The following is a 23,293-nucleotide window of genomic DNA, read 5'->3' on the forward strand; positions in this document are numbered from 1 at the left end:
CAGCTCATAGTTAGGTCCTCAGGGCAGGAGTGGGGAGGAAACAAAGCCGATAAGTGCCAATCCCAGGTTGACAATGGTCCAATGTTTTTGTAGAGCCAGGAGGAACACTTCTGCCCCTTCTGGTTTGACAAAAATATAACTGAAAATGTTTTGAAGCCATTATTAGATTGGCCTCCAATGGTCTCTTTAAGGACCACTGATTAAGCCACTCAAACTAGATGCTCTAATTGTACCTGAATTTTGCATTGAGGTTCCACAAATCGTTTGGGAACACTATCTGTACAATAAAGAATCCTTGACCTTTTTCAGGAAGGTACACTGCTCGCTCATCCTGAGCCACATCTGAACATGGCATCAGGCAGACCTTGGATATCAATGCAATGACTGAGGTGTCCGCTGTCAACGTTCATTTTCAACTCCTGGCCTCAAGTTCTTTCAGGCACAAAATGGATGTCTATGAGTTGAATTTCTTCTCCCAAGCTTTATAATTTGTTTTTTCCCCTCAGTAACACATGACACATTTTGACTCTCAGTCCTATTCATTGTGTTTGATTCAAGGAGCAGAAAGTTTAATATTTCAGGTAAAGTGGGTGTTTTGCTTTTTAAAATTATATATTTGCCTTTTTAAAAGTATTTTTGGTGCAATTAATTAAATTTTTGTGCTTAAAGAAAACTTATTCTTATGAAACTGCAATTGTAAAGTTACCTCATTTACTTATACAAACCATAACACAATAGTAATAGCACATCAGGGTAGGTGGGATACTATAACAACATTAAGAATATTGTTATACTATTCCACCCACCTTAATGAGGATCCTTTGGGTGTTGCAATTCCGTATCCTTTTGAATCTAGGTTTCCTCCAACCTTCATGGTATCGCAAGGCTTCCTTTGTTCAATGTACTCATTCATGGTGGACTCCAGGAGATAAGCATATTTTCCTTTAGATTTCCGTACTCTGACCACACCTTCTGCAGTTGTTTTGACAAAGACTGATGGTTCAGCACTCTTCATATAGGCCCACATTTTTTCAAAAAGCGCAATTTTGGATCTCTGCCGAAAAAGAATGATCAACTTACCAGAGACAGTTACTCTACCTGTGCTTGAACACTGTTAAATTAGATACAGATTGGAGGGAATGTTCAACTTCAACCCAAAATGAGCATCAGCTCCCCATCAGGCCAGAGTTAGGATGCCTGAACCATTTTCACTTAGAATTTTCGTGGCAGAGCTGCATGTGCTAAGCAGGTGCATCACTGCAACTTGCCGATATCAGAACATGCTGGCTGCCAGTTACAGTCTGTTGGGAGGAGGAGAGGGAGCATATTACAGGGAATGGGACAGTGAGAGTGGGCTGGTAGTGGGATGAATAATTTTGGAGGAGTGATGAGGAACATGAATGCTCTTACTCCAGAAAAATCTCTATAAATCCCCAAGAACAGAAATTATCCTGAACAGGCCCAGCTCCTTTAAGGACTGTTGGTTAACCTGCTCAATGTACAACTGGGAGTGGCATAGACTAAAAATCTTCACCCACTTGTAGATTAAAATTGCAATCATGCACTGCAACCAGCAAAGCACTCTAATGTGCATATCTAAACAGTTCCTTGCCTATTTTGCCCAAAAATTGAATCAGGTAGGTAATGTTTGAGGTCCCCACCAGTTTTTCCTTTGCCAATCACCTGCTTTACAGGTGAGAAACGGGTGACCCTAGTTGAAAGTTCCCACCTCCCCCCACCATTGTTCATTAGAATGTTAAATGTGATAATTGACTTTCCCAATTGCTAAGGTTCATGCTTCACTGTTACACAGGTTTATAACATTGTATATATTGTATATATTTACTGAAGGAAACCAACTGAACTGCCACCTTCTAAACTGCCTCACTTCTCTGTTTACCACTGTGGCAATTAAGATGGAAATGTGTGTAAGGCTTAGTTATGTCGCATTGCAGATACCAGAGGCTTGTAGAGAGAACTGAGAGCTGTGAGCTATAGCCACTTGAGACTGTAGAGGAAAAATGTAATAATACATTAAGGAAGAAAAGGAGAAAGATATCACAAAAAGAATTTATAGAAACAACAGATCACACAATGGGCGTGAGAGAGAGCAGCAAATCTAAGTCAGTCAGATGCACAAAACATGGTGAAAGGTATGACTAAAATCCTACACAGAGAATGTGAGAGAAACAGGCTGCAACTGTATGAAAGAAAAATGCTGCAGATGCTGAAAATCTGAAATAAAAAAAGATAATGATAGGAATACTTAGCAAGTCAGGCAGCATCTTTAGAGAGAAGCATAGAGTGTTTCAGGTTGCTGACTTGTCATCAGAATTCTGGGAAAAGATTGTCAATCTGAAAAAATGGACAGGATTTTTAAATGCCAGTGCATGGGGTGGGGGTGGAGTTGGGTTCAGGTGTGGTGGGGGGAAAGGGGGCACGTGTTAAAGCCTTGAAAAGTAGTGTTGGGTCAGAAACCTGACATGATCCTGTCCACTTATGGGTTTAAACTGGGTGGGTTTGTAGGCAAGTAGGAAACCCCATTGAACTGTTGGCCAAGTCATTTCAACATCTACAGCACCAATTAGCTGAGGATTTAACAGTTTTCTGGTTTTGACAACTAGTGCATGGGTCTCCAGAACTGTGTGAAACTCACCAAGGTCAACAAGGTGAGAGCACAGCAGGAAGCCATTGTTCAATAAAACTGACTAGATGGAAATTCTTTCAAGGATGAACTGAAAAACCTCTGGTATCTGTGAAAGGCTTAGAGACACAGAATGGTTACAGAACAGAAAGAGGCTAATCAGACCATTGAATCTGTGCCAGCTTTCTATAAGAGCAGTTTAGCTAGGCCTATTCCCCTGCTCTTTCCTTATAGCTCATATTCTTTTTCCACTCCAGGGGCTTATCCAATTCTTTCTCGAAAGCTATGATTGAATCTGCCTCCACCATACTCTCAGGAAGTGCATTCTAGTTCTAAACCACTTGTCACGTAAAAGACTTTTCCTCATATCTCCTTTGGTTCTTTTGCCACTCACCTTAAATCAATGTCCTCTGATTCTCGGTCTTCAGCCAATAAGAGACAGTTTCTCTCCATTTACTCTACCCAGACCCCTTATGATTTTGAACACCTCTATCAAATCTCCTTTCAACCTCTCTAAGGGGAACAACCTCTGTTTCTCTATCCAATCCCTCACCCCTTGTTTCCTTCTCATGAACCCTGTGCGAACCATCTTTAAAGCCTTCATATCGATTGGACACAATACTCCACTTGAAGTCAAACCAGTGTTTTATAAAGGTTCATCATAACTTCCTTGCCTTTATAGTCTTGACTTCACATTTTTCTAAATTAAATTTCATCTGCCATGTGACTGCCCATTCTACCAGCCTGTCTATCTCCTCTTGAAACCTATCACTATCCTTCTCACAGTTCACAACACTAACAAATTTTAAATAAAAAACAGAAAATGCTAGAAATATTCAGAAGGTTTGGCAGCATCTGTGGAGAGAGAAACAGAGTCAATGGCGAGGATTATATGTTTGCAAATTGGGACTGCATGTGTAAAAACCGGCATGATGTTGTTGGGTTGTGAACCTAAAGCCAACAAAACGGTCCCTGTTGTACGGTAGGTGAGTGGGTGCCAAAACTGGCAGCCCACCCCCCATTTTAAAAAAAATCATTAATGGACAATTGAACTTGTTAACAAGCCAACTGACCCGAATATTACACTGTTCATGTCATAATACTCATGGTGTGGGAAGGTGGGCATGAGCAGGGAGTTCACTTTTTCACCATCTAACGTGAAAGAGCAGTAAGGAATGGGGGTACATCTTTTGGGGGGGGTGGTGGTGCCCTGTGTGCATTGGGGGCATCCCTGAAGATGGTGCACCCCTTTGTGCCTCCCCACCTGGCCTACAAAACCTTCCCCTCACCCCCTCGTCTCCCTCCCTTGGGTGCCCAAGCCCCCTTTGCCCAAAATCATGGACATTCCTGCGTCTGGGTCCCCAGTGAGCCACTGCTCTCTTCATCGTGGGACTGCTTGCAGTCCTCAGCAATGCCCACTACTGAATTCTGGCACTGCTGGGAGTGCTGGAGCTGCTGGCCAATCAGATTGGCTGGCAGCTCTCGTGGACAGGACTTCCTCCCACTGAGGGTCAGGAGTCCCACTCTCTGCCTGTTTCGGCCACTGGCAACATGTTATCGCTGCAGGGCGGCTTTTGTTTTAAGCCGGTTGTGAATTTGCAATGGAAGAGCAAGCCCCTGCTTAAAATTTAAAATGGGGGAGTGGGCTGCCAAATGTTTCAGGTCATGACCTTGCATCAGGACTAAAAGCTAAAACGCTCAGCAGATTTGGCAGTACCTGTGAAGAGAGAAACAGAGTTTAACGTTTTCAAGTCATGATCTTCCAGATCGTGACCAGCTTCTGATGGAAGGTCATGACCTGAAATGTTAAACTCTGTTTCTCTCTTCACAGGTACTACCAAATCTGCTGAGCATTTTTTGCTTTTAGTTCTGATGCAACCTGCTGATTATTTTCTGTTTTTAGTTCTACTATGTTTTTTTGCCCCCAGAAGTTTGAAACAACCACACTTATAGATTCAAAATGCTGGAACTTGATCGAGTGCATTTCTTACGGCTGCTGGAGTGATACATTGTTGATCCGCACCTGAAGTAAATGCAGCACCCCAGGTACACATTCTCATAACAATTAGCTCCTAACTCTTTACAAATAATATAACAATATAACATCCCTCTTTCCTTAAAAGATGAATACCTCTACATCAATATAATTGCTCCCAGCATTAATTTTTAAAATATATTATTTCTAACTAAAGGAAAATTAACAATCCACTTTTATAATTAAACTGAACACTGTTAGAGTCTGGCATAGCATGTTTTCTTTTCTCAAAATATTATTGATGGTGTTGCTTATGTGGTAGCATGTTATGCCTCCATCTTGTAGATTTAGCATTCATTGCCGTCAGTGATGAGTTGACATGCTATACTGATAGTGTTGTGCATTTTGCCCCTGGTGTTGTAGGAGCCATGCTTGATGGTGCTGATGTGGTCCCAGAACTTCCAATCAGGATCGGAAACCCTGGGCTGAATTTTACATTGATCGGGTGGGTGCGTGCCCGACCTGATCGGCATGAAATCGCGCAAGATGACATCGGGTGAGCATCCTGACGTCATCCCACGCTCGCGCGATATTTTGCTCGGCTGGCAGGCCTGTGCAAAAGTCAGAAGCACATCCGCCAACAATTAAGAGGCAATTAAGCCCATTAATGGCACAATTGTCTGTTATTTTTCGTAGCCCGTCCAACCTTACAGTTGGCAGCCAGGCAAATCGACCAGGCGGCTTTTTCACTTTTCATCAAACCTCATTCAAGGGCGGGATGATGTTTCCGTTATTAAATAGAATAAAAATAAAAATCTGTGGACAGCATTTTTATCATCTATATGTTTAGCTGTCTGATTGTGAGGCTTGAACATTTTTTTCAGAACTTTACTTCATGGTTTTCAGGTGTGCAGTTCCCTGAGGCTGCTCTGTGCCTTCAGGGAGCTTTCTGTCAGCACTCGCCCACGCCTGCATTGACATTTTCGCCCACCCTCTTCCCACCCCCATCCTAGCAGCGCTGAGTTTTCCCATGCAGGCTTCACAATGGCTGGCTGTTAATTGGCCAGCAAGCAAGAAATCACGGTCGGGGCCGAACGTGGTCGGCGGTCCATTTCAAGGCCGATCCCGGGCCCTCCGATCGCGCCCACTCAACGAGCTGAAAATTCAGGCCCCTTTTTCCGACACTGATCACACAAAAAAAGACGCTTTACCTTCCTGCAATTATCCTGAGCAATTTTCATATGGAGCATCCTTCACAACTGACTTGGTGCATCAAATCTCAGAGAAAGCAGCGCAGAGAATCAGTGCAGAAGCTACGTCCTGTTTTACAACATCAGGTATCATATCCCGGTGAGTGGAGATTAAATGTCCCAAAGCTTCGTTAAAAAGCTACGAATAGGAGATAAGGGGCTAAGGGGGTAGGGTGGGTAAGGGGTAGGGTGCGTAGGGCAAGTAGGTAAGAGGGTCAGATGGGCAATGTAAGTGGGTAAGGGAGTAGAGTGGACAAGGGGATAGAGGTGGTTGGCTAGCAGGTGAATAGGTTGGCAGGTAGGTGAGGTGGGTAGGTTGGCTTGTGGGTGAGGTGGGTAGGTTGGTTGGGGTAGTTGGGATGGCTCTGGAGAGGTTGACAGGTCAGGGGCCAGTTAGGTCAGGTTGGGGGATCATGGAGGGAGTTGGGCGGTGGAGTCAGGTCAGGTCAAGGAGTCAGGTTGGGGGCTAATCATGTCAGGTTAGGGGTTAGTCAGGTCAGGTAGGGGGATCAGGAGGTAGTCAGGGGTCAGGGGGGATAGTAGGGGGTCAAGGGTGAGTAGTCGGTGAGGTCAGGGTGAGTGGGGTCAGTCCTCTAGTTACCCAGGAGTTAGACCAGTTTGTTTCCTGTCTAACATTTCCTGGGTAAGTATTCATGTAAGTAACTCAGAACTATCTGAAGTCTTCAACTCTAACTCAGAGAAGGGTCCCAGGGAGTAGGGGAGTTGCCCATTGGAAGTTCACACTTCTCAGGCATGTCCCTCGGAGTCCTTACTTAGGACTTCTAAGGGGACCCATAGCACATCTTTCAGGGTATGTCCGGTCTCTGACCATCCAGAGACTGGAAGATCTAGGTCCTTGTGTCACTTGGTGATGTTGTATGTGATACTGTTGATGTTGTATCACTTGTTAATGATGTTGTTACTGATCTTTTCTGCTTTTCCAGTTCAGAAGTAAGTTGAATATGGATTCTGTTCTTTCTCATTTGCTTACTGGTTTCAGTCTCAGTGATGTATATGATATTGGAGTCTCAGCTTCACTAATAACTTTCACTGGTTTCCAGATTTTCAGGATTGGATTCTGCACATGTACAATTTGCCATTTCAACAATTCAGGCAGGGATTTAGCATGTTTGCTGAAGTGTTGACCTCCTTCATCCTGTGCAACAGTGAGTTGTCTTACTTCCAGCCTGGTCATTTGGAGCGAGTATCTTGCTTGGCAGAATTGCCTTATACTTTCTTCATCTCTGCAGGTGATTTCATGTCAGCCTTGAGAGGCATAGATCAGAGTGATAACAAGGCAAAGCTTGGGTCTTCCTTTGTCTCTTGACATTTCATGACGGCTCTCTTGACTATCTGGACATGACTTTCCATAAACTCATGTCCCCTTCGGTAATATGATGATGAGGTGATGACATTGAACCCATACTGTTCAGTGAATTCCTTAAATTCTCTGGAGGCGAGTTTGGTTCCATTGACAGATATTTTTTCAGGAATCCCTTGCTCAGTGAACAGAATTCCTGATTCTGAGCTGATTGTTGTAGCTCTCAAATCTTTCTGAGTTAATGTAAAAGCGAACTTTGAGTAATAGTCTGCAACCAAGAGATACCATTCTTGGTTGTGTGTGAATAAATTGGCTCCCACCGAATGCCATGTTGTGGGTGGTACTTCAGTAGCTATCATCTCCACTTTCTGTCATGTATTTCTATATACTTTTGGCATCCACTGCATGTAGATGTCATTCTTTTGATGTCTTTATAGATGCCTATCCAGTACACAGCTGATCTGGCTCTGAGCTTACACTTCCCCATTCCCATGTGGTCATCATGGAGGAGTTCTCCCTGAATTGTTTTGGGTATGATCATTTAACACCATCTTCCAGTGAAGTGTCATCTCTGATAGGCCAGTACTGCCGATCGACCACTGCCGTATTGCTGGCTATATTTGCTGTACCTTTATCAGCCCTGGATCACTTACTGAGAGAGCATCTGTAATTCTTTGCTGGTCTTGTCTTTAATTTGACTCAGTTTTGGTGGTGATATGTTCACTCCGTGATGGATCTTTACACCTAAGATCTTTTACCTCATGTTTCTCCTGTGGTGACAACAAGATAGAGAGTCTGCTAGCACCATTTCTCTTCTTGGCTTGTATTTCAGGGTGAAATCATAACTCTGAAGCATCAAGAGTAACCTTGCTGGTGTTCTACACAGATTTTTCTTGTAGCTCTGCTTTAGTGGATAATGATCACTCCCCACTGTGACCTTTCTCCCAGAGAGATATGCATGGAATTTCTCACATCCATGTATGACTGCTAAAAGCTCTCTTTCCATGTTGGCATATCTGGTCTCAGCTGATGTTAGAGCTTGTGATGCAAATGCTCTTGGTTTTCCCTCTTGTACCAGGGCTGATCCCTGACCTTTTGTAGAAACATTCACTTATAGAATGTCAGATTTCTCTCTGTTGTAGTTTGACTTGCCTCCTTGCATACTACTACTAATTTGAGTTAGGTGAAACTCTTCTCATGTGACTCTGACCAATGGTAGTCAACATACTTTTTCACCAGATCTCATAGGTTTGCCGTGTGTTTTGACATGTGACAGATGAACAAACTCATACTGGATCAAACCAAGGAAACTTTTCAACTCTTTCTTGTCTCTTGGTGCTTCCATCTCAAAGATAGCTGTGACTTTTTCAGGACTCAGTCTGATTCCGTTGGATGTGTACAGCATTCCGAAGAGCTGGCATTTTGTCACCTTCACAATGCATTTGTCTGCGCTGAGCTTGATCCCAGCTTCCCTGGTTCTCTCCAAGGCTTCATGTAGATGGAAATCCTGATCTTTTTCATCTACACCATAGATCTGGACATCATCAGCAATGCCAACTGCTCCTTTACACCCTCTTGTCTATTTTCTGCTGGAACACATCCTGGTTCACTTTGAGGCCAAAAGGTAGTGTTACAGACTGGAGGGGAATTAATTTTAACAGCCCTGATTTCTCCTCTCACTACCCATCCATAAACAGAAAGATTTTATTTCTGATTTCCCCCTTTATAAGCGGTGGCGTGTTTTCTCTTACCCTTCTTTTTGGAGTGATCCAATCCTCTATTAATAAACCCACAGCAAGCTCAAGATGTGGTAAAGTAAGAGGGCTTGTTTAGTTTACACACACACAAAACGCAGGAAAGGGTTTCGTAATGTCCACCGCTGTTTGCAATCATACAATAAAAGAGGGGTAAGAGAAAAAAATGGGGTATAGGGCAAGAACCATGATAGAAATAAGAGTTATGATTTCACATGAGTCCGGAGTCCAGAATCAGAAGTCCAGTGGTGTATTACTTTAGAGGTTAGCAGGCTGAAACTATTACAAGGTGATTCGAATTTCCAGAAGTGAGGATGTCCACTATGGGAGAGGGCACAAAGAGATGAAATGTTCTTGAAGGCACAGATACAGAAGACCCAATGTTCCAGTAGTTCATTGTAGATCAGGGCCAGGCACTTCACCTGGACAGAGTTCTTTCTGCTGCTATCTGTTAGATGATAAAATGGTAGACTAACTGGGTTCATTATGGCAATATTACAGGTTCTAACGCTTAGAGGAGGTCATGTGACACACCTCCCACTTCTTCTCCTGGATGTTGAACAAAAGATGTATTTTCCCAGGTCTGGAATCCTGAGGTATTTAATAGATGAGTCACGGTCCTTTTTGTCCTTTGCAGACATACTGTCTCCATTGACCGGAGCTCTGCCTTAGGAATCCGAAGGGGCTTGGCGTATTTCTTGAAATGAGGGCATTAGCACCTCTTTAATGATAATGTGGTCCCTGCTGGTTTCTGAAGATTAGCAATTTCTCTGGAATGAGTCATGGCTAGTCAGGGTAAAGCCTTGTCTATTTTTAAAATAAAAACAATAATTTTATAATGTGACCAGGTTGACTCATATATATATATATATATATGTTTTTGCCTTTCCGTCTTTTGGCCGGGACAGTACACAAAGGAATTTGTACCAACCAAAGAATATGTTGAATGTTGTCAAAGTGAAGCTTCATGTTCCCGTAGCCATTTCTGGTCTCAAGCTTGCTGAAAAATATTGCCCTTGCCAGTGCTGATGTGATCTATTCCAGTGTTCGAATAGGGTAGTGATTCCTCTTTATTGCTTGATTAAGATCTTTGGAAACCAGGCAAATTCTTAGCTATTCATTTGGCTTCTCTCTCACCATGATGTAATTTACCAAATCTATATGCTCTGACTCTGGAACTCACTTTCTTTTTTTCCATCTCTTGGAACTTTCTTTCAAGCTTTCCTTTTTGTTCTACTGGTACTTTATGTGGTGGATAAGTCACTGAATTCTTCACTGGGTCAAAAGTAATGTGATGCTCAAAATCTTCAAAGCATCCAACTGACTCATCAAAACACTCTGGATACATTTGTACCAGATTTTCCTTGCTTCTGTTCAGAGAGTGCTTTTCAATGGGTGTTCTTCCTTCAACCCTCAGTGACACTTCCTCAAACTGACATCTGCTGCAGCTCTTCACAACTGCTCAATCCCAAGATTGCTGGACATCTCTTTCAGTGGTGTAGAACATACAGTTAACATATTTCTTTTTGTGTCCCTCTGATTTGTGTTGTTCCCCGCTGGTGAACCTCAGTTCCTCCTATACCATTAGCATGATGTTGCTCGGTTTCAGGGCAACTTTCTTTGGGTAACCATTTTCTTGCGAATTTTCAGGAAAGATCTTCTGGTTAGTCTGAGTGAGATGACGTTACTCTGAACTGATATCAATCTTCACCTTCAGGTTTATGGTTGTGGGCTTATCTCTCACCCTCTTCCTGATCTGAATGGTTGTATAAATTTCTTTTTTTTCTGGGAACTGTCACATCCAGCCATTTCATGCAGTTGCATGGTTCCAATGTCTATTGTGTTCTCAAATTAATCGTCACCTTCCAGGGTATGGCTGCTTTGGTATCTTTTCCCCCTCATTCACCCTGCTACCTTGCCTCTGGTAAATCCTTTACCATCCTCTTTCTTTGTTCTATACACCTTTTCCCAGTGATTGAGCTTTCTACAAGCACTGCAGTTTGATCCATATGTGGACATTTCCTTCTGTCTGCGAATTCATGTAGTCATCCATAGTTCCTGCACATCTTTCTCTGTGTGTGTTTTTTTTGTTGCTGTTTCACTGCATCAACCCTGCTGCCTTCCTCATGACTTAACCAAAAACTAGCCATTTGGGTAGTATGCTTCATCTGTCCACTCGTGGCTTCAAGTGCCCTGGCAGTGTATATGGCCAGCAACATCGTGAGCTTGCCCTTTCCAAATAAATCCTTTTGTACTTCAGGGTGTAGAGACCCCCAAATGAGCTGAGCTATCAGCCTTTCATCTGTGTCCTTAAATTTACATTTTGTGGCTGCATTTTTCAATTTTGTTAAGAAATTGTTGACAGGCTCACCTGGTTCATGCCTCAGTTTTTGAAACTCATATTGGTGGATCTGGTGATTTGACTTTGGCTGGAGGTGTCTGCTGAATTTTTCAAAAATCTTGTCTGTATTTTTATTATCATCTTCACTCATCTCCACCATTAAGCTATTAAACAAATTCAACCCTTTCTCTCCTGTCCATAAAAAGATGTAGCTCACACTTTCCTCTTCACCAGTGCCTTTTAGAAAGCTATGGAATATCAGTCTTTACTTTTGTTTAAACTTCTCAAATGCCACTACAACATTATCAGCTTCTTAATTCAACATGGGCTATAGCTGTGCATTCATTGCTGTGATGGTGACCATTTCCTTTTTGCATAATTCACTCAGTTTTTCTCTCCCTCTTTGGCACTAAGTCAGGTTGAGTTTTCTCAATTGAATTCAACATTAAACGCATCTAAAATATTTGGGTTTTTATTTCCAGACTCCTGGTGCAACCACATTGTGTCTTCTTATTCCCAGATATTCGAAATAATCACACTTTCAACTTCATTGATTGTATTTCTTATAGCTCTCCATGTTGCTGGTGACAAATACATTTTGCTCATACATGCGAATATACGAGTTGGCAGCAGGAGTAGGCCACTCGCTCCCTTGAGCTTGCTCCACCATTTAATAAGATCATGGCTACTCTGACTGTAAACTTCTGCCTACCCACGATAATCTTTCAGCTCCTTGTTTATTAAGAATCTATCTGCCTCTACCTTGAAAACATTCAAAAACTCTGCTTCCACTACCTTTTGAGGAAGGGAATTCTAAAGACTCACAACCCTCAGGGAAAAAAAAATTCTCCTCTGTCTTAAATAGCGGGCTCCTTATTTTTAAACAGTGACCCCAACTTCTAGATTCTCCCACAAGAGGAAACATCGTCTTCACATCACCCCTGTCAAGACCCCTCAAGATCTTATATGTTTCAATCAAGTTACCTCTTAATCTTCTAAACGCCAGGGGATACAAGCCTAGCCTGTCCAACCTTTCTTCATAAGACACATCCATTCCTGGTATTAGTTTAGTAAACCTTCTCTTAACTGTTTCTAATGCATTTACATCTTTGTTTAAATAAAGAAACCAGTGCTGTACACAGTACTCCAGACATGGTCTCACCAATACCCTGTACAATTGAAGCATAACCTCCCTACTTTTATATTCAATTCCCCTCACAATAAATGGTGGGGAGGATTTTTCCCTCATCAGGCAGGCTCGGCGGGGGTGGGTGGGGATGGCAGGGAAGCCGACCACCACCCGTGATCAGGGCTGGACCAGGATTTAACGATGACGGGCCATTTAAGGCCTGCCCAGCGTGAAATGCGAACAGCAGTGCTCAGCGCTGCCTGTGTGGGGTGGGAGGGAGAGGACGAGTGCGAACTTCACGCAGGTGCGCACTGGAAAAGCTCCCTGAGGCACAGAGATTCCTCAGGGAGATGAAGAGTTTTAAAAATTAAAAATAAAGATTTCTAAATTGTTATAAAACATGTCTCCTCCGGTGACTCTGTCACATGAGCAAGAACATGTTATTAATTAAATTTTTAAATTTTTATTTAATTTTTATTTGCTGTTGGAAACCTCGTCCTGCCCGTGATGAGGTTTCCTAAAAATCCAAAGGCTGCTTCGCCTTTTCACCTGCCCGCAAACTGCAAGGTTGGACGGGCAACAAAAAAATTCATTCAATTACCCTTTTAATGGCCTTAATAAGCCTTTTAATAGTTTGCGGGCACATGCCGGAGTTGGCAGCGCACCTGCTAACTGAAATATTGCATGAGTGCGTGATGACCTCAGGACACTCGCCCAATGTCATCGCGCATCATTTTATGCTCAGTCGGGTTGGGCACATACTCACCTGACGAGTGGAAAATTCTCCCCGATAACATTCTAATAGCTTTCCTAATTACCTGCTGTACCTTCATACTAGCCTTTTGTGATTCATGCACTAGGACACCCAGATCCCTCTGAATCTGAGCTCTACAATCTCTCACCATTTAGAGAATAAGCTTCTTTTTTATTCTTCCTGCCAAAATGAACGATTTCACATATTCCCACATTATACTCCACTTGCCAGATCTTTGCCCACTCAACCTATCTCCCTTTGAAGCCTCCTTACGTCATTTTCACAACTTACTTTCCTACCCATCTTTGTAACATCAGCAAATTTAGCAACCATACCTTCGGTCCCTTCAACCAAGTCATTTACATAAATTGTAAAAAGTTGAGACCCTAGCACTGATCCCTGTGGCACATTACTCATCACACACTGCCAACTAGAAAAAGGCCCATTTATCGCTACGCTCTGTTTCCTGTTAGCAAACCAATCTTCTATCCATACCAATATGTTACCTGCTACACCATTAGCTTTTATTTTCCACAATAACTTTTGGATATTGCTGAAAAAAAAAGACATGTCTAAGATTTTCATTTTGCACTCATCAGGATACTTGCAAGAATACCAATATAAGGGGAAAACAACAATTTATACTGTATGTGGAGAGAGTGCCGATTGGTTGACAAATGACGTTGCCATGACAAATGCACCACTGATGGTGACTGACAGTCAACTGCCAAGCATTGTTCGAAATTTATACCAGGCAACATGACCCTGATTGGTCAAGGCATTGCCCTGAGGAATGAGTCAATGAATAGTTGTCACTTATTTTGTTTAACTGAAACAGGCGCAATGTGTATACATGTTCTTTCTATCTGCAAAGAACAGGGCCCTGTGTATCAATATATGTAGCTTCTAGTACACAAAAACTTGCCCTGCGAGCGCTACTGACAATCATCAATTGGTTGTCAACATAATTCTTAGCACAGTGAGGATTATTTAGCAAATGTTGTCCAATCGCTGAAACACATCTAATATTGGACACTGTGTTTTTGAGTTATGCAAGCACCAGCTGGTTGGGTACGATCTGTACTCTGCCTATTGCGAACAGCAACTGGGACATGCTATTGATATGATCCACCATTTTTTGGTTGGAGGTGATGGCATAGTGGTATTGCCGCTGGACTAGTAATCCAGAGACCCAGGGTGATGCTCTGGGGACCCGGATTCAAATACCAAATTTGAATTCAATAAAAATCTGGAATTATAAGTCCAATGATGAGCATGAAACCATTGCCGATTGTTGTAAAAACCCATCTGGTTCACTAATGTCCTTTAGGGAAGGAAATCTGCTGTCCTTATTTGGTGTGGCCTACATGTGGCTCCAGACCCAGAGCAATATGGTTAACTCTTAAATGCTCTCTGAAATGGCCTAGCAAGCCACTCAGTTGTAACAAACCACTACAAAGACACAAAAAAGGAATGTAACCGGACTGACCATCTAGCATCAACCTAGGCACCGGAAACGACAACGGCAATAGCAGCCCTGCTGACCCTGCAAACTCCTCCTTACTAACACCTGGGGGCAAGTGCCAAAATTGGGAGAGCTGTCTTACATACTAGTCATGCAACAGCCTGTCATATTCATCCTTACGGAATCATATCTTACAGATAATGTCCCAGACTCCACCATCACCATCCCTGGGTATGTCCTGTCCTACTGGCAGGACACACCCAGCGGAGGTGGTGGCACAGTGATAAACAGTCAGGAGGGAGTTGCCCTGGGAGTCCTCAACATTGACTCTGGACCCCATGAAGTCTCATGGCATCAGATCAAACATGGGCAAGGAAACATCCTGCTGGTTAGCAAGTACTGCCCTCCCTCAGCTGATGATTCAGTGCTTCTCCATGTTGAATATCACTTGGAAGAAGCACTGAGGGTGGCAAGGGTGCAGAATGTTCTCTGGGTGGGGAACTTCAATGTACATCACCAAGAGTGGCTCGGTAGCACCACTACTAACAAATAAAAAAAAACATACCGAGCATCACACTGGCACTGAAATTCATATAACGCATTACTCATTTGTGTGATTGGTAGAACGTCTTTTTTGGGTTAATGGCAGCATCCTGTTAATGGCCAATACCACTCGTGTTGCTACTGCATAGTAGCAGCATGAAACAGCTAGCTTCACCTGTAGCTCAAATTTTTCAGATACCTTGCCCTTCCAAGGTAATCTGAGATAGTCAGGGCACTTTCCAGGGCTGAAAATGATGGCTTTAGGCCCATTCATGAGTTTGCGTGGATTTTGCAGGAGCCACATCAGAACAAGGGTGACAATAGAGTTTGGGATACTCAAGATGTGCTTCAGGTGCCTCAAGAGATCTGGAGACTTCAGAGTGCCCTATCAAGGTTCTCCAGAATGGCTGTGGTTGCTGAGCCCTGTACAACATCGCGCTGCAGAGAAGACTGGAGCTGCAGGAAGAGGAAGGTGCAGGTCGATCGCCATCCTCCTCCTCTGAGTAAGAAGAAGAGAAAAGGAGGTGGAGGAACCAAAATTTGCCACATGGTGCCTGCTGCCACTCACCTGGACACCAATAAAGCCCATGACAACCTCATCCAGGCCTAATCTCTGTGTGTGTGTGTGTGTGTGTATATATATATATATATGCGTGTGTGTTTGAGGATATCTGACAGTGCCATTGGAAACCCAGTGCCTGTGCTCTCACCACAGACACAATTCATTCCAACCATCAACAGTCCAATGGTCCCATTTACTCCCTTTCCTCCTCATAAAACCTGATCATATCATTCACCTGAAGGTTACTGTCCAGTGTAAATGGAGGATTCAACAAAGTAGAGGGTAGAAGAAAGAGAAGTTCACTTAGATTCTTTCATTGAAATTAAATACAACATAATACCATAAACAATGCCATACACACCTGGTGCAATTAATATGTCACACATTCATTTCCTATTGTCCCTACATGGTGCAGCCCGTTCCCCTGCTTTGACATATGAGATGCCTGTGGTGGACATCCTCAGGGTTTTGGTGCCTGTTAGGGTCCCACAAAAGATTGCCCACCTGCAGCTGTGCAGAGGTAGATTTGGCCAGCAGGGCAGGAAGCAGTGTTTGTGGCTCTGGATGTGCGTCAGCAGGATTTGGGAGTGAACAAGGGATAAGTAGTAGGAGCAGATTAAGCAGAGTCAATTTACCATTTGTGCTTTCTCCATCTTCCTTCTCAGGATCCACAAGCGCTTTCGGCTAGCCAAGAATAGGAAAGCACTTGACTACATTTCAGTGAGGTAGTGAGTCACCAAGATGAAGTTTTCCTCCATCCAGTATGAAGTGACAGACTGAATGTGCAGACCATTGGTGAGGGCCAGCATGCACTTGGTTGCCTACTGCATCTGATTTCTCCATGCATAGAGGTAGACATCAAAGCATCATACTAAAGATAGACTCCTTCAATCTCATTTAAATGGTGTGCAGTGCTTCTGGAAATGTTAACAAAGGCACAGGCATTTCCTATTGCTGCTCCACAATCTCCCTTTTGAAGAATGGCACCCGAAGTTCAGCATCTCTATCCAGCTGGGGATTGCATATTGCACTTTCCGGTGAGACTCTACTCTGCTGTCTTTGTCTGCAGCATCTGCTTCCACTCAAATATGATGTGAACCTCCCTCACTGTGTGCAGTATCTACTGAGGTGAGTTTATCTGTGCTGGTGGAGGCTGCACATGAGTTATGTGACAGTATATCCTCAAAGTGCTCACCCTCCCCTGAGAGCTCCTTGGCTTAGTTTCGCAGCAGTTCATCATCACCCTTGAAGGACCTGTGGGAGACCAAATATATGAGTTTGTGTTGACATAGGTACGGGTTCAAACTTGACATGGCATTTCAGTCAATGCTGACGTCAATTCAACCATCAGTGACTGTTAATTTCCAAATCCCACAGTGATATCGAATGCTGTCACGAGATGTGTGAGCCACCCCGAACTCTGACACCTCATATCTATACCAACCTTTTGATCAGCAATGTATCCCTCTCCACTGCAGTCAGGGTCCTATGGCTGCAGGCCCACCCTGGACTTTCTGCCTCTCCCTGGAATTGTGGAATCATTGCCTTTGAGAAGGTGGTGGTGAGCTGCCTTCTTGAACCGCTGCAGTCCATGTAGTGTAGGTACACCCATAGTGCTTTTAGGAAGGGATTTCCAGGATTTTGGCCCAGCAACAGTGAAGGAATGACAATATATTTCCAAGTCAAGATGATGAGTGACTTGGAGGGGATTTTGCAGGCAGGGGTGTTCCCATGTGTCTGTTGCCCTTGTCCCTCTAGGTGGTGGTGGTCATGGGTTTGGAAGGTGCTGTCTAAGGAGCCTTGGTGAATTCCTGCAGTGCATCTTCTCCCACAGTGAGGGAAAGCAGAGACTTATGAGTGTTAGAGGCAGAATGTGTACTGAAGATGGAGGAGAATTTGTGCAGGGTGACAGTGAGGAATTGGTATAAGACAGCGATGAGGATGAATGTGAGTGTTAGTTATTCAGATGGAAATTTGAGGAGGTACCTGGAGAGAAGTGAATGTGTGCAACTACAAGGTTTGCTAGTTGGAGGAGTGCTATGCAGGAGAATCCTAGGGAAGAAGGAGATCCACCTGAAAGTGATATCCACTCACCTTTCCTGACCTAATGAGATCAGTGAATATTTTTTGACACTGCATCCAAGTCCTGGTCATCACACTCCTGCTGCTGCCATCTTCCACAACTGCCATTGTCTGGCCTCTTCCTCCTGGCCTGAGGAAGCAGCACGTGCCTCTGGCCCTCGCAGCTTCTGGTATGACATCCAGGAAGAGCCAGAGAACTAGTGTGGTGGCGGTGGAAGGGGGATCTTTTTCCATGCTTTTACTCCATATATTTACCTCCACAACCAAAGTTTCCTGCAGTCATTCGGACCCCTGCCAGGGTCCCTTTAAATAGAAAATCTTCATTCACACCTTCAATTATGCCCAGACTCTGTGATTGGTCAGGAAACCCAGAAGTGGGATGTTGATGCCATGGCTGAGTTAGAGTTACAGCAAAGCCCACTCACAGTACAAGTGGGTTCCTGACCTTTACTGGCCTCCCCTCTGCCTGTGGGCCTGCTCAGATAAAATTCCATTCATTAACTCTATGGGTGGAATCTTGTGGAGGTGATGGGGGTCTCAACCTCTGGCAGGAGAGCCAGTGAGACCCCTGTGTCACCTCTTTTTGACAAGGCTGACGCCTCTTGTGCCATTCAGACACTAGCGGGGCTCCCCTGGATCAAGGACCCCGAGGGCGGACGTCCCATCCACCAAGAGCAGCCGGACAATCACAGGCTGACAGCTCTTCTGTACTCAGCAGTGCCACTGGGGGTAGGTGGTGCTTCTGATATGACACTCACCTGAAGGCTCAGATTGAGGAGGGACCCAGGCACAGGTGAGTTATGGTGCAATGGGGATAGCAGGGTGGGGGTCACGGCTGAAGTGGGTAGGGGATTGGCGGAAAGGGAATCGGAATGGCTCTTAGCGGGCATCCCTTCCCGATGTCAGGTCCCTTGATCAGGCACTGAGTGCCTTCGAACAAGGGATTCCCCCTGGGAGCACGCAAGCAAACACGCCAGGTTTTGCTTACTGCATTCCCAACACAGCAAGTGGCAGTGGAATGAAGCCCTTAAGTGGGCATTAATTTCCCATTTAAGGGCCTCAATTGGTGCTGGAGTGGAAAAGCCCATAGATGGCCTTCCCACCCCAGACTTAATCAGGGTAGAGGTGGGAAGGTGATGTGATTCCCACCCGCCACCTCCCCGCCTGATTAAATGCCCCCTCCCAGTCACAAACTCACCACGGGGAAGAGCACAAGAGTCCACCCCAGTTCGCTCTTCACAGATGCTGCCAGACCTGCTGACCTGCAGCATTTCCCGCAATTAGATAATACTACAAAGGAAAAAATTGTTATACAGTATGAAAGAAATAAATAGATAAATCCCAGTGGGTAAATATTAAAATAAATTAAAACAAGAATATACACTTTTATTAGCCTAGATATAGAAAATTCCTTTTAAAATATCAATTTGAAAAGTCTTTTCAAGTGAGCCTAAAATCTAATCATATAATTAAGAATTTTAAGTGCAAAAGGCAGGGGCCAAACTTTCATTTAAAATTTGGATTTTGGATTTAGAAATGCAGATCAGCAACTGCATTAGAAACCTGAGGAAATAGAAAAGCAATGATAAAAGCTCTATTACCCTACTAAAGTAGGACTCAAATGGACACGTGAAGTGGGTCATGAAGGAAGCTGCAGATATAATGGATAGTCCCCTAAATCATTAAGGAAGTGAATCACCATGTAAGTGAAACAGGTGTGATGAACAGATCCATCAAAACACATACTTTTTGTCATTTCATTAGCATAATTTCAGATATTAGATTCAGACTGATCTAAGGAACAGATGAGAGGTGAGCGGGATGCTGCATGCAGATCAGATTTAAAGGGAAAGGAACAATTGCAGAGGAATGTTATAAAGGATAAGGCAAAGGCTCTGACAGTGTTGATTATTATTCCATACAAAGGGTGCAGGGTTAAGAAATAGTTCCTGTTTCATGGATGCCATGTAGAGGTAGCACTGCATGAGATGATTCAAGGAATGTTGTCCTCTGTGGCACTATCCCCCTTGGTCAGCATTGCAATATGTCTGCAAGGAGATGTTCCCAAGTTTCAAATCATAGCTGATCACTGAATGTACCAACTCTATTAGACATGGTAGCTGCAAGAGGCCACCCATTCTCCACTCTGCCTAATGTGACTTGTCATTGAAGAGAGCAAAAATCAGGTGTGGTGCAAAATGGGCATTTGATCAAATCCTTTCAGTTTCCTGCCACATGTAGAACTTCAGACAGACAGAGATAGGATAGATAGATAGATAGAAAGAAAATAAACTATTTCAATTAGTAAATTCTCTGCTATATTCCCATCAAATTGTGTGTTCATCTCACTCAATGAGAAGGCATCTAATTGCAATACTCTGGCAATACTCATTCACAGCGTTACCTCAATGTACTGTATGAATATTTCTTGCAAACCTACATTTATTTCCTGCCTATTAGCTATAGTTTATAGAATCACAAAAGATTCTTAAAGTTGGTAAAATCGCTTTGAATTGGAAGTTATTTCCAAAGCTTCATATTATGAAGGAAGCAGACAAGAGGCTGATTTGTGTATTACTGTTGTTCTTTGGCATAGATGCTAAGATTTTACATTGAAACAGTAAACTTTTCAATTCTTAAATATTTGCTTTCTGTACATTTTAATCTTCCCTTTGGTACAGTTTCATTCTATCAGTACTCTCATTATTTTTTTGCCTATATTCTGTTTTCTGTATTCTCTTTTCTTGGATGGTGGAGTGATATTTTACTCCTTTTCTATTTTGTTCATCAGAATGAGGAGTGTAAAGAAATATTTTACCATTTTAGCACTGGTGTCTGGACCTACATCTGAACCAAAGCATGTTATAGATATAGAATGAAGCTTTAGTTTCCCTACCCCAATAACATATCAGATTCTCTATGAACCCAGTGTGACATTTCCATTTTCTTCACCAGCTGTCTTTACAGCTTCAGTTCTAAAGCAAGATAACTGCCAATGAAATATGTTTGAAATATAGTTAATGTTGGGAAGCCAATGTATGTACAATGGGGATCCCATAAACAGCAAGGTGATAATGACCTGTTTTTTTTAGTGAGGTTGGCGGAGCAATAAATATTGACCAAGACACCGGTGAATCTCCCTGCTGAATGGAATAAAAACACGTTTTGATCCCCATTGACTGCTATATCAAAGTATAAATAGAAGCTCTGTGATCATGAATTGGGACATCAAAGCCTTTGTATGAACAGTGTTATGCTTTAAAAATGTTGAAGCTTTCTCAGGCTAATCACAACCACAATAACTTTTCCACATCTGAAACCAAACAAAGATAAAAGCACCCTATCTTACCCTAAAGAATTCTTTTGTGGATCCAGCATCCAAAGTTCCATATGCAATATCTGTTTGCTTAGCAAGATCCTCCGCACTTTCAATGGGAGATACCATTCGTTCGACCGTCAGGAAAGCAGCTAAGTTAGCCGTGTATGATGATATTATGATCAAGGTAAAGAACCACCACACACCTCCAACAATTCGCCCCGACAGGGATCTAATAACAAGTGTGAAATGGATTTGTAAAATGAAATGAAGGTTTTCATTGGAACACAGTAATCAATCACGTATTATTGTGCACAGCATTTAATTACAGGGAAGCACATTAAGTGGATATTATGGCCATCTCAGAGAACAGTAAAAAAAATTGCATAGGTTTTATGTTCAAAGAATGATTTATAAAAAAAATGATTTTAGTGTGGTCAAAACTGTACAACTCAACAGTTATTTTTCAGAAAGTGGTATCATTTGGGCCTAATAAACAATAAAAAGTGCCTCCCTGCAGTAAAACTATTGCTGGGAATATGAGAATATGCCAGGTGAAAACAAAATAAGATTATTAGCCCTCCATGCTAGTTTTCATGAGTTATTTGCATGGCATACATAATGGAGGCAGAATTGTGATATTTATACTGCAAGTACAAGCAGCACAGTCTTACACAAAAACTGCACCAAATGCTTGACTGATTAATTTCACTTAGCAGTAAAAAGACATTTAAAACATTCAATGACGTATACAAACAGGTTATTCACAAATGTGAGAAGCTACACACTGTGCTGGAAGTTTAGCACATAAAAATGTGAATGCTCTACATTCAACAAGCAACTTTTGCAGTGAGCTAAGATCATCATGGATTATTTTAAGAAATTATTATATAATTTCTCAAAACTAGGTGCTTATAAGAATCACATCTAATGAGCTGCCAGTGAGAATGGGAAACAAAATTGTTCCAAATATGCAAGTTGTGTGAACGCAAAAGAAACTTAGAAATCCATAGGGTTTATTTGCATCAAGTCGATATTTGTGTGTTTTTTCTCTTGTCCTGCTCTAAAATGTAAGAGGATAAGTTAAATTTATTTAAATTGCTTTCAGGAGGTGGTGTGGCTGGGAGAATAAATAAAAAAATCTAAGTCAATTCCCACAAATATTACTTCTGAGAAATACTCTAATAACAGTGTAAATCTATTTCAGACTCTTTTTAGTTTCAGCTTTAGTCGTTGAATACATCCTCATTTACTAAAACTGTAAGGGTCACTCTTTACTTACGGTGTCCCTGAGTACATCCTTGAATACCAAATTAATTTATTTACTAACAACAGACCTATTCACAAAGCACTCAGTGCCCCTCTCTCTTTTGATGGCAAAAGAGACAGCTGGGATTCTGATCAATCGCATTAACTTGTAAATTCACGTATATGTTTCAGTACCAATAAGTAACAGCAAATTAAACATAAAACAAATCATTGCAAGGATTAATGCTTGGCCGCCCTACACCAGCTCTCATCTCTAAACTTCCACACATTGTTTTTTGTAGCATGCTGGTTCACAAATAACAGTCATTGCAGTGCCCTGAAAAAATGGCCATATTTCATGTGTGGACCCAAACTGTCAGTATTGGCAGACAATTCAACCATAAGGACATCAAATTTCAGCTGCTTCTATACTTACCTAAAGGAAAGAATTCCTGTGGTTGCATATATAGGAACATGGCAAACATGTTTTCTTTTTAACAAATCTACACAGCAATGAGACAAAGCAACCGCAGCAATTCTTTCCCCTTGGTGTCCAGAAATATGCATTTTCCAACAAGGATCACTGTATATCATAGAAGTGGTTGACTTTTCCTCTCTGTAGCCCAAGGACACTTGCCCCCGCTGAGATCATCTAATTCAGCACAGACCCAGTATAGAACTTGGAATCTATGGCTTAGGAAACATTGCATGGTGAATTTAATACTGATTATCGAATAAATTCCTTCTGTAATGCTCTTTAAGCAGTTTTAAATAGTTAATATCTTTAACTTTTGATTTTTTAAGCTTTTATAAAAATTTGAGAGAAATTTTATGGAGTTGTCTTTCCAGATTTTAGCAAAACCACTAAACTATATTAAAATAAAAAGACATAAAACCTAGCAACAAAAC

General features: G+C 42.5%; 1 protein-coding gene across 5 annotated transcripts in view; it reads right to left on the reverse strand.

Annotated features, from left to right (window-relative positions):
• Nucleotides 1-23,293, reverse strand: part of gria2b (glutamate receptor, ionotropic, AMPA 2b) — a 183,540-nt gene that overhangs the window by 4,223 nt on the left and 156,024 nt on the right. For all 5 annotated transcript variants that reach the window (XM_041187813.1, XM_041187798.1, XM_041187788.1 and 2 more), the window contains exons 12-13: nt 21,170-21,368; nt 807-1,054 (exon numbers count right to left, since the gene is read on the reverse strand). In XM_041187813.1, the coding sequence (XP_041043747.1) occupies nt 807-1,054; nt 21,170-21,368 (447 nt within the window). The remainder of the gene's footprint in view (nt 1-806; nt 1,055-21,169; nt 21,369-23,293) is intronic.

The sequence above is a fragment of the Carcharodon carcharias genome, chromosome 1 (assembly GCF_017639515.1).
Source record: "Carcharodon carcharias isolate sCarCar2 chromosome 1, sCarCar2.pri, whole genome shotgun sequence".
Lineage (NCBI taxonomy): Eukaryota > Metazoa > Chordata > Chondrichthyes > Lamniformes > Lamnidae > Carcharodon > Carcharodon carcharias.